This window comes from Capricornis sumatraensis, chromosome 2 (genome assembly GCF_032405125.1).
Source record: "Capricornis sumatraensis isolate serow.1 chromosome 2, serow.2, whole genome shotgun sequence".
NCBI lineage: Eukaryota > Metazoa > Chordata > Mammalia > Artiodactyla > Bovidae > Capricornis > Capricornis sumatraensis.
In genome coordinates this window covers 46,205,206-46,217,591 of record NC_091070.1, presented here as the reverse complement: position 1 = coordinate 46,217,591, position 12,386 = coordinate 46,205,206, and the positions used below count along the sequence as shown (strand labels likewise).

The 12,386-nt window shown below is 38.1% G+C and overlaps 1 protein-coding gene across 1 annotated transcript in view; it reads left to right on the top strand.

The window, feature by feature from the left end:
* The first annotated feature begins 985 nt into the window (after window positions 1–985).
* Window positions 986–12,386, top strand: part of WDR72 (WD repeat domain 72) — a 196,419-nt gene continuing 185,018 nt past the window's right edge. The window contains exons 1-2 of the mRNA XM_068992495.1: window positions 986–1,138; window positions 8,055–8,161. Coding sequence (XP_068848596.1) covers window positions 986–1,138; window positions 8,055–8,161 — 260 coding nt within the window. The remainder of the gene's footprint in view (window positions 1,139–8,054; window positions 8,162–12,386) is intronic.

Here is a 12,386-nt window from a genome sequence, read left to right as displayed (position 1 = left end):
TCTTTATGATTTCTTTCCTTAACTAACTTTGGATTATTTGTTCTTTTCCTAGTTCCTTGAGGTGTAAGATTAGATTGAGATTTTTCTTGTTTCCTGAAGTAGACTCGTCTTGCTATAAACTTATCTCTTAGAACTGCTTTTGTTGTGTTCCATAGGTTTGGAAACTTGTGTTTGAAAGGTATTTTTTTATAATTATGCTTTAACCCTGTAACTAACACATGGAGATAGTGATTTCATGAAAATTATCATTTAGGAAAATATTAAACACAGAAATCATTCAAGTAAAAACTACTATTAAAAGTTGTGTAGGTGGAACATGAATATTCAGCAATTTTAACAGCCATACAAGAAGCTTTGAAGAATAGGAAACAGTGTTCTTACAGAAAATATTTGCTTTTTAATAGTGAAGTTTAGATATTTGTTACTTAGATGAGGTGACATTTCTGGGGAGAGAGAGTCTGCAAAGTTGTCTTCAAATTACAGTGTCTAGACAACTCTATTCTTCTTGAGAGGCCTAGAGGGACTCTGGAGCAGTCAAGGTCACCCACACTCAGAGCTGGGGTGGACAGGCTAATTTCAATGTCTGATTACATTCTTCTCTATTTGATGGGAAGGCACCCTTCTTCATAGCTCTGAGAGAAAGCATTGTTCAAGTCCATGTTATCAAACACATTTGTGAGATGACTTCCCCAGTGGTTCAGCTATAGAAGAATCCACCCGCGATTCCGGGATCACAGGTGCAATGAAGGTGACATGGGCTCGATCCCTGAGTTGGAAAGTCTCCTGGAGAAGGAAATGTTAACCCACTCCAGTATTCTTGCCACGGAAATCCCATGGATAAAGGAACTCATGGACTACAGCCCATGGGGTTGCAAGAGAGTCAGACATGACTGAGAGAAACAACACAACAACACATTTTCCAAAATTAATGAATGATAACTGTGCACACTTTTTACCATTTCTGTGTGTCCAGGGTTCCCTCACCATGAGGTCCTCCCTGCAGGCTGTGGCACTCTGGGGAAAGAAGGCCCCTCCACACAGCATCACTGCCATCATGATCACCGATGACCAGCAAATGATTGTGACGGGAAGTCAAGAGGGCCAACTCTGTCTCTGGAATCTCTCATCTGAACTACAGGTTAGTGAAAACAATTAATATTGAGGCAGATAGACTTATAAACATAGCTTGCTGCTTATACTAGCAATGACAGTAGCAGTTTTGCGTGATTATTAAAAAGGTGCTTACCAAAGTAATACATGGGTTTTACTTCTGAATTTGGAAAAATGAAGTATTATATGGGGGGTCGAGATCATATTGGAAATTATATTATGAATATTGCTAATCCTAGCTACCAGTTAAGTGTTATCATCCTTTAAGCTATGCTGAGTTTTACTATTTTATATCCTGAATTATATATTTAAGTAACTACAGACATGTAAGTATAATTCTACAAATTATGGCTCATTAATCTAAACAAATGGCACCCTTGAAAATTACTATTAACTAAATGAGTAATATCTTAATTATCTGGGTGTTTCTGTCAGTTTGGCCTTTTTGCTATTCTTTTAGTCTCTGCTTGCCTGTGTTTTTATAGGTCACATTGGAAAGCTCTAAATCCAATTTACTATTGTTGTCGTCCTATTTCAGAACCTGACCTCACCTAGGATTTGGCCCATTGATTAGCAATTAATTGTCCCTGTCCCAACTCATAAACATTTAACATATTGGAATAGATATTTGCTTAGCTCTAGTAGCCTCTAGACCCAATTTGCACACTTAAACTAATGATGTACTTAAAGTATACTGCCCTCATTAAGAAGCCTTTTAAAGATCAAAGACTATTTTTAGCCTTTAAAGTTTGTCACTTTAAAACCTAAATTAACAATTAATTGTAATTCTATTTTATAGTGTAATTAATTAACATCTCCCTTCACTGAGCAGTTACACTCTAGGACTGCCAAGAACTGCAAGCAGACCAGCTCAGCTCAATGTTTATGAACATTGCTGAAAGAAGGACTGGGCATTATTACAGCAGCTGGACTTTGAAATTGGCCCTAGCATTTATTATCTCTTACAATTTATACTCAGACTCCTAGGTGACTTACACTATCTTCCTACTCTTATTAATGTTGAAGTGTAGGGTTTCCTGGGTGAAGTAGCAGTTTTTATAATATGTTGGTTGCTATAAGTCTAAGAAATTTGGAATCCCAGCATTTGTATCTTTTTACATATGTTCCTGGAATTTACTCACCGTACATTTACTGGGTGTCTATTGTAACTTAGGCAGTATGGTAGGTACCTAAGTGCAAACATGAATGAAAAGGACTGGTGCTGGCTGCCTATTAGGTTGCAGTGTCATTGGGCAAGGGCATAGCTAGTAACTGCCATTGCAGTTATGTTATAATACAGGGTGCTCTTTGTGGGGATCAGTCTATACTTCATCTTTAGTGGGAATAATTATTTCATGCTCTTCTTAGGAGCAAGTCTTCTGCTTGGGGTTAGAGCAATAGGAAGGGAGGTGCTATTGGCATCTAGTGGGCAGGGGCCAGGATGTTGTAAACATTCCTTTGTGTAATAACAGCCCCTTCACAATAAAGATATTATTCCACCCAAAATGCTAGAAGTTGCTGATATGGAGACATTCGTGGTTAGCAATATGGGGTGGGGATAGAAATCAAATTGGCAGGGGTGGAAGAAACAAGGAGAATCATTGAGGAAACAGGAAGAAAATTGGATCAGAATTATGTTTTGGAAAATCACTGTGAGGATATTGTGAACAGTTAGTTACATGAATAAGATATTGATTAATATGACTGTGAGATTTTCCACATGAGAGCATTCCTTAATATTTTCTATGGCTAATCATAGGACCAGAAGGAATGAGCATATTCTCTTTTCCCTTGAATCTTGCCCCTGCACGACAATGGGTCACCTGTTCACTCGCTCAGTCGTGTCCGACTCTTTGTGACACCATGAACTGCAGCACACCAGGCCTCCCTGTCCATCACCAACTCCCGGAGTCCACCCAAACTCATGTGCATCGAGTCGGTGATGCCATCAAGCCATCTTACCCTCTGTCGTCCCCTTCTCCTCCTGCCCCCAATCCCTCCCAGCATCAGGGTCAATGAGTCAACTCTTAGCAAAGGTGGCCAAAGTATTGAAGTTTCAGCCTCAGCATCAGTCCTTCCAATGAACACCCAGGGCTGATCTCCTTTAGGATGGACTGGTTAGATCTTCTTGCACTCCAAGTGACTCTCAAGAGTCTTCTCCAACACCACAGTTCAAAAGCATCAATTCTTCAGCGCTCAGCTTTCTTTACAGTTCAACTCTCACATCCATACATGACCACTGGAAAAACCATAGCCTTGAATAGACGGACCTTTGTTGGCAAAGTAATGTCTCTGCTTTTCTATGCTATCTAGGTTGGCCATAACTTTCCTTCCAAGGAGTAAGTGTCTTTTATTTCATGGCTGCAATCACCATCTGCAGTGATTCTGGAGCCCAAAAAAATAAAGACTGACACTCTTTCCACTGTTTCCCCATCTATATCCCATGAAGTGATGGGACCAGATGCCATGATCTTCGTTTTCTGAATGTTGAGCTTGAAGCCAACTTTTTCACTCTCCTCTTTCACTTTCATCAAGAGGCTTTTTAGTTCCTCTTCACTTTCTGCCATAAGGGTGGTGTCATCTGCATATCTCAGGTTATTGATATTTCTCCCGGCAATCTTGATTCCAGCTTGTGCTTCCTCCAGCCTAGCGTTTCTCATGATGTTCTCTACATATAAGTTAAATAAGCAGGGTGACAATATACAGCCTTGACATCCTCCTTTTTCTATTTGGAACCAGTCTGTTTTTCCATGTCCAGTTCTAACTGTTGCTTCCTGACCTGCATACAGGTTTCTCAAGAGGCAGGTCAGGTGGTCTGGTATTCCCATCTCTTTCAGAATTTTCCACAGTTGATTGTGATCCACACAGTCAAAGGCTTTGGCATAGTCAATAAAGCAGAAGTAGATGTTTTTCTGGAACTCTCTTGCTTTTTCGATGATCCAGTGGATGTTGGCAATTTGATCTCTGGTTCCTCTGCCTTTTCTAAAACCAGCTTGAACATCTGGAAGTTCACGGTTCACATATTGCTGAAGCCTGGCTTAGAGAATTTTGAGCATTACTTTACTAGTGTGTGAGATGAGTGCAATGGTGCGGTAGTTTGAGCATTCTTTTGCATTGCTTTTCTTTGGGACTGGAATGAAAACAACTTTTCCAGTCCTGTGGCCACTGCTGAGTTTTCCAAATTTGCTGGCATATTGAGTGCAGCACTTTCACAGCATCATCTTTCAGGATTTGAAACAGCTCAACTGAATTCCATCACCTCCACTAGCTTTGTTCGTAGTGACGCTTCCTAAGGCCCACTTGACTTCACATTCCAGGATGTCTGGCTCTAGGTGAGTGATCACACCATCGTGATTATCCTGGTCAAGAAGATCTTTTTTGTACAGTTTTGCTGTGTATTCTTGCCACCTCTTTTTAATATCTTCTGCTTCTGTTAGGTCCAGACCATTTCTGTCCTTTATCGAGCCCATCTTTGCATGAAATGTTCCCTTGGTATCTCTAATTTTCTTGAAGAGATCTCTAGTCTTTCCCATTCTGTTGTTTTATTTCTTTGCATTGATCACTGAGGAAGGCTTTCTTATCTCTCCTTGGTATTCTTTCGAACTCTGCATTCAGATGCTTAGATCTTTCCTTTTCTCCTTTGCTTTTCGCTTCTCTTCTTTTCACAGCTATTTGTAAGGCCTCCCCAGACAGCTATTTTCCTTTTTTGCATTTCTTTTCCATGGGGATGGTCTTGATCCCTATCTCCTGTACAATGTCACAAACCTCCATCCATAGTTCATCAGGCACTCTATATATCAGATATAGTCCCTTAAATCTATTTCTCACTTCCACTGTATAATCATAAGGGATTTGATTTAGGTCATATCTGAATGGTCTAGTAGTTTTCCCTACTTTCTTCAATTTAAGTCTAAATTTGGCAATAAGGAGTTCATGATCTGACCCACAGTCAGGTCCCGGTCTTGTTTTTGCTGACTATATAGAGCTTCTCCATCTTTGGCTGCAAAGAATATAATCAATCTGATTTTGGTGTTGACCATCTGGTGATGTCCATGTGTAGAGTTTTCTCTTGTGTTGTTGGAAGAGGGTGTTTGCTATGTCCAGTGCGTTCTCTTAACAAAACTCTATTAGCTTTTGCCCTGCTTCATTCTATACTCCAAGGCCAAATTTGCCTGTTACTCCAGGTGTTTCTTCCTACTTTTGCATTCCAGTCCCCTATAATGAAAAGGACATCTCTTTTGAGTGTTAGTTCTAGAAGGTCTTGTAGGTCTTCATAGAACTGTTCAACTTCAGCTTCTTCAGCATTACTGGTTAGGGCATAGGCTTGGATCACCGTGATATTGAATGGTTTGCCTTGGAAACGAACAGAGATCATTCTGTCGTTTTTGAGATTGCATCCTAGTACTGCATTTCGGACTCTTTTGTTGACCATGATGGCTACTCCATTCCTTCTAAGGGATTCCTGCCCAGAGTACTAGATACAATGGTCATCTGAGTTAAATTCACCCATTCCTGTCCATTTTAGTTTGCTGATTCCTAGAATGTCGACGTTCACTCTAGCCATCTCCTGTTTGACCACTTCCAATTTGCCTTGATTCATGGACCTAACATTCCAGGTTCCTATGCAATATTGCTCTTTGTTGCATCAGACCTTGCTTCTATCACCAGTCACATCCACAACTGGGTATTGGTTTTGCTTTGGCTCCATCCCTTCATTCTTTCTGGAGTTATTTCTCGCTGATCTCCTGTAGCATATTGGGCACCTACCGACCTGGGGAATTCCTTTTTCAGTGTCCTATTATTTTGCCTTTTCATACTGTTCATGGGGTTCTCAAGGCAAGAATACTGAAGTGGTTTGCCATTCCCTTCTCCAGTGGACCACATTCTGTCAGACCTCTCCACCATGACCCAACTGTCTTGGGTGGCCCCACATGGTATGGCTTAGTTCCATTGAGTTAGACAAGGCTGTGGTCCATGTGATCAGATTGGCTAGTTTTCTGTGATTACTGCTTCAGTGTGTCTGCCCTCTGATGCCCTCTCGCAACACCTACCATCTTACTTGGATTTCTCATACCTTGTATGTGGGTTATCTCTTCACGGCTACTCCAGCAAAGTGCAGTCGCTGTGCCTTACCTTGGATGAGATTGCCCCTTCCTGACCTTGAATGTGGAGTAGCTCCTCTTGGCCCTTCTGTGCCCGCTCCCACTGCTCCTTGGACGTGTGGGTACAGGTCTGGCCATCATCTAGGCTTCATGATGGATATAAAACCAAAAAACAGATGAAAAATGTGTATAACATAGTTCCTTTATCTAGAAGTTTATTATCCTGGGGATTTTGATATGCCATATATAAGTTTTCCTGAAACTTATATAAAGCAAAAACAGCATTTCCTAATTAGAATTATGAATAATTTTATAATGTCATATTATATTATTCAACTAAAAGGTTTACAGCTATTTAAAAGTTTACTCTCATCAGAAGGAAATGCAACAATGACAAAATGAATAGCAATGTTGAGTAGAGACAAAGAATGGATGTCTTGGTCAAGTCCTAGGTCTGATATTTACCAACTCTGTGGTGTTGGGCCACTGATTTCTACTCTTTGAGCCCTAATTTCTTCAACTGTGAGATGGGGATTAAACCCTGTTGATGGCTGCACGAGTGCCTGGAATATGGTAGATGCTCATCATGTTCTGTATTCTTTCCTCTTTCTTATTGGTGCCATTAGAAGTACTTGAGTTGGGAGTGAGGGGGACCAGCACTTCAAAGAAGGGGAGCACAAGAATAGAAGTAAAGGTCCCTAGATTTCATCATGACAATTGACTCTATGTGAGTGTAGAATTATTTTTTCATTATTCTTCACACAGCATGTGTGATAAAATGAGTAGGTTATAGTGAATTGTCATGGTGTATTCAACTACACATGAAGATTTAGTAGCAGAACAAGGACTTTTTATAAAGGGCAGTGGTGTTCTTTCCTGATATTTTGTCCATAGTGGTTTTTCTCTGGAGGAGGAGTATCCTTGATTTGCCATGAATCTTGCTTATTTTGGCCTGTAATGTAGAGGAAAGGGATTAAATTCATAGAGGTGTGCATTCCCAAGTGTGATGATGGGGAAACACAGCATGCTGTTTTCTGAGATGCAACCAGTATTCCCAGGAAGAAGATAGAGAACTTGGATTGGAAGCGATTATAACCAACTACAAAATGCTCTTTACAGCACTAGAAATTTATTCTGATAACAGGTCTTTTAAAGAAGTATTTCTGATTAGTATAGAAATAAGATGAAAGCAGAGAATTATGTTATGAGATAATTTGTTGTTCTGATATGTTGTGTTACGGGGGACAGACTTCTTTCACATATGAGATAATGGAAGAATTAGTCTTCGGTGTCATTTTAAAATTCATATATAGGAGAAAAAATTGGCATTTAAAATAATAGCTTAGTTAAAATTTTATTTCTAAAGTCGAAAGTTCATTTTCATTATTTCTGAAGCAGGACTTCAAGTAGAGCATTGTAATGGTTACAGGAAAGGTAATATTTTCTCTGGATTATTTTGTAAACCCATTCCTGAATTCTGAAATCTGCACATAAATCTGCTACTATTGGTTGAGGTACATTTTGTGCATAATAAATATCAACACTGATTTATTTGTATTCAAAACCTAGATCTTGTAAAACAGGTCTGGCCATCATCTAGGCTTCATGATGGATACAAAACCAAAAAAACAAATGAAAAATGTGTATAACATAGTTCCTTTTTCTAGAATGTTATTATCCTGGGGATTTTGATATGTCATATATCAGTTTTCCTGAAACTTATATAAAACAAAAACAAAGAGCATTTCTTAATTAGAATTATGAATAATTTTATAATGTCATATTATATTCTTCAACTAAAAAGTTTACAGCTATTTAAAAGTTTACTCTCATCATTTTCAGATTTCCGCCAAAGAACTTCTTTTTGGTCACTCAGCTTCAGTGATGTGTTTGGCAAGAGCGAGAGACTTCTCTAAACAGCCCTTTGTAGTTAGTGCTGCTGAAAACGGGTAGGTAAGCTGTGTGAGACTGCGTACCCGTCTCCATTTCTTGTCCATTACAAAAGCACTCTGATGGGATACAGAAATCTAGAGCTGAAGGAAACTTTAGTGATTAATATGTTCCTTTTACATACAAGAAAACTTAGATCTTGAATGGTTGATTAAGACTTGTGTGACAGTCCCCAGGAAAGTAATCAGTATTATAACTCCCAATCTTTGAACATCCCAACATGCATATCAGACCTTGTGGCAGCTTCACTGTGTAAAGGATGCTGGAAAATGCTGCTTAGTATAGAATTCAAAATGGAAAAGTCTGGGCACTTTGTCTTTTTTTAATGCAGTAAATCCCTTTGAGCTATTAAGCAAACCCATGCAAGCTTTCATAGTTTTGTAAAATAATTCAACAGTTACAATCTTTATGTTGTACACTTGCTTGATGTCATTTTAAAACAAGCAGAGAAGAGGACTCACTTGTTAGTGGGGGTGTGGGAGTGAGAAGGAGAAGGAACCTAGTGATTGGGTGCAGTTTCATGGAAGGAGGTTTATTCAAATGAAGTAAGACTTAGCTGTAGGAAAAAGCCCTACTGATGGAAGAGCTACTCTGAACTTCTCTGCCAGAGAGATATTTGGCAAAGTATACTCCGGAATGCAGAATCCAGTCAGCATGAGTTAGTGAACGAGGGATTAGGTTGCTGCTTGAAAGAAAAGAATTCCCTCCTTTTAAATTTTTAACCCAAGGAGAAACTCTATGGCTTTGAATTCTGAGGCACAGAATAATAGTGAGGAATCAAGTGTCTAATTTTAGAAATGGAATAGTTTAACAAAAAGGCTAGTGGTACAGACAGCAAAGAGATACCTGTGTTCTCATAGCTTATAGCAAAGCCATAACTGTTATTCTTAGAGAGACTGGACTTTGAATAAGGCTCAAATGAAATGTCTTAGTACATTCTTTTTAAACAATCACCTTCCTTTTCTACACTAGGGCTGCCACACAAGCTGAGATATTTATTCCCAATCTAGAGAATTTGGGGATGGTGAATTTTTCTGACACTACTTGCAGAACTGAGAAAGTTAATAGCTGAGTGAGAAATAGATCTGAAAACTGCCTGTGTTCCAGCTTGAGGTTTTTGTCCATGGTGGCCTAGCTTCAGAAAAGAAACTAGGGGTTAATGGACATATTCTTGATGATAGATTAATTCAGCTGTGTAAGTCCTGTAACTATGATTGCTAAAGAACTAGAGAATCTGGTTGGTCTTCCTTTCTAAGATGATTTGAATTTTCTTTCTTTCTTTATTTTTTTAATTTTAAAATCTTTAATTCTTACATGCGTTCCCAAACATGAACCCCCCTCCCACCTCCCTCCCCATAACATCTCAGTGGGTCATCTTCTAAAACTCTGTTTCTTTGGTGTCTGACACCCTACACCTATGAGATTCTTCTAAGGCAATTTATACTTCAGCCATTGCATATTTAGCAAATCCTAATTCAATTTACTTAAACTTATTAAAATTGCTAGGCTGGACCGATCATTCTCCAAATAACAATGATTTTTTTTCCTATTTTTTTTTAGCTTTTAAAAGTCCCAGGAAGTGACTGTGGGCTTAGCATTTCTGCCTCCAAAATGATCAGATTCATGCTGATCATGACTGCTGCCCGACTTAGTTTTTCTTTTTTTTCACTTAGTATTACTTCATCTGTAGACATAAATCCTAATATTCAGGAATCTCATTGAATTCAATGATAAATAAATTCTAGGATAAAGGAAATAAATACCTGGACTCTGATGCTGAAATGATGGAATGCCAAAGAAAAAGAGATCCTGAAGTACACAGTGAGAAAAAGCAGATTACTTATAAAGGAATGTTAATTAAACTGAGAGCTGACTTCTTAACAATAAAATGAGAACTAGATAGCAGTGAAATATCTTCAAAAAGTGGAGAGAAAATATCTATCAACTAGAAATTATATCTCTAGCAAAAACACCTTCAAAAAATTAGGGCAAAATAATAACACTTAAGACAAATACTGCCAACGACCCTCTATAAGTAATGAAAATCTAAATTGTATTTTTCAATAAGAACAATGATTTCAGAAGGAAGATCTGATGGAACAAAGAATACTGAAAAAAACTCAGCAAAGTTTTATAAAATTTAAATAAACACAGATTACATTACAATAATGTTTATATGTACCTCCTATCCATCTCCCCCATACATACACAAAATCCTAATCAACAGCTGTATTTAATAAATGTAATGATCAGACCCCATATGCTCTGGTGTTACAAAGGTGGGTAAAGATGTTGATCAACCTTAGACTTTTAACTAGATATACATGCTGACATTTCCAGGGTAGCTGCTAAAAGAACAAACAAAAGAAATAAAGATGAAAAAGAATAGAATATATAACTTCCAATTTAAAAAAAGAAAAAAATGTTCTTTAATCCTAAGGCAACAACAATAAATGAGACAAATAGCACAGCATAAGATAATTGAAATAAATCTGAATAAACCAGTAACTCAGTTAAGCAAAGGGACTAAGCCCATCAGTAAACACTGTAAAATAATTTTAAAGATAAAAACAACATATGGATATATAAAAGTTAAAAAGAGATGGATTGAAAGAGATTTATCAGGGGAATACTACTGAAAATGGGACTTCCCTGGTGGCTCAGAGGTTAAAGCGTCTGCCTGGAATGCGGGAGGCCCAGATTCGATCCCTGGGTTGGGAAGATCCCCTGGAGAAGGAAATGGCAACCCACTCCAGTACTCTTGCCTGGAGAATCCCATGGAGGGAGGAGCCTGGTAGGCTACAGTCCATGGGGTCTCAAAGTGTTGGACACGACTGAGCGACTTCACCTCACTTTACTACTGAAAATAATGTTGATATAGCTATATCAGCATATTATATTTGTAAATATATTTAGTTAATAAAACCTTAAAACAAAAAGGCTTTACATTGATAGAGTTATTACTTATTAATAAAACTTCCAACCATCAGCAAGAGATGATACTAGAGAGACAGGCATGCAGACACTCAATCTTCTAGGATAGTGTTCATCGAATCTGAGCCTTTCTCAGGACCACTTACAGATTTCTGAGCCCCATTCCTAGAGGTACAGATTCGGTAGGTCTGGACTGAGGTTCAAGAACTTGCATTTCTAACATGTTCCTGGACAGTGCTAATGCTGCTATTTCAGAGTAATATATTTGGAATGGTAGGTACCCCACATCTGGGGCAGTGAGAGAAAGTGTGAGGTCAAGAATGACTTGGAAAACTCACTGGTGATGATATTCATTAAGAATGAAAACACAGGAGGGAAGATGGTAGGCCTCATTCTAAATACAAGTGGTGTGAAGTCCTGCAAGTCATCCAGGTAGAAACAGGCAATTGCTAGTTGCATGTGGAAACCTAGAGCCCAGTGAATAGACCTTGGCTTCCCATGTCATGTTGATGGTACCTGAAGTCATGGGAATAGATAACTTATCTAGAGAGAGTATGAAATATGAGAATATAAGAAAGCCTAAGACACAAATCAAAGGAAAACCAACATTGAAGAAGTGGGCATAAGAAAATAGGAACCTGAGAATGCCAAAGAAAACCCAAAAGTATTATTGGAAATAAACGTGAATTTGAAGAATATAATGGATTTTTAATTCAAGATTGCAAACCAAACATTCATATTTACCTCCTTTCCCTCTAGATGTTTCATTAAAATGAAACGATAACAGTGTTGTAAGCACACAAATATGAACATAGAAACAGAGCCAAGAGAAACCAGTGTATTTTTGAGACACAGAAAGGGAATGAAAGAGTAGTGACTGGTTTATGTATCCATTGAGTGAATTTTTATTGAGGCTCTCAGGTGAGGATGTGGAGTTGAATAAGAAAAAAAGGCCCTTTGCAAAGGAATTTTTAGTGGGAATTTAATAATATTCTAATTTTATATGTTATAAATTTTTTCCAATGTGTTTTTCTTTTCACTGAAATTTTAAAATTTTGTAAATTGTTAAACTACATTTTTACAGTCGAAGGTGATTTAATCTATGTATAAAGTTTGGGAGCAGTATTTGAAAACAAAAAGAAGGTCCATTCTAATAGTTAATTTTCGTGTCTTATTAGATATGTAACTGAGCAGATCCAGCTCAATGCCAATGCTACTTTCGATGTACAGTAAATTTGATTTGCTTTTCTTTCTTTAATAGAATTGATTGGCAAAGAGTTAATTTTTACT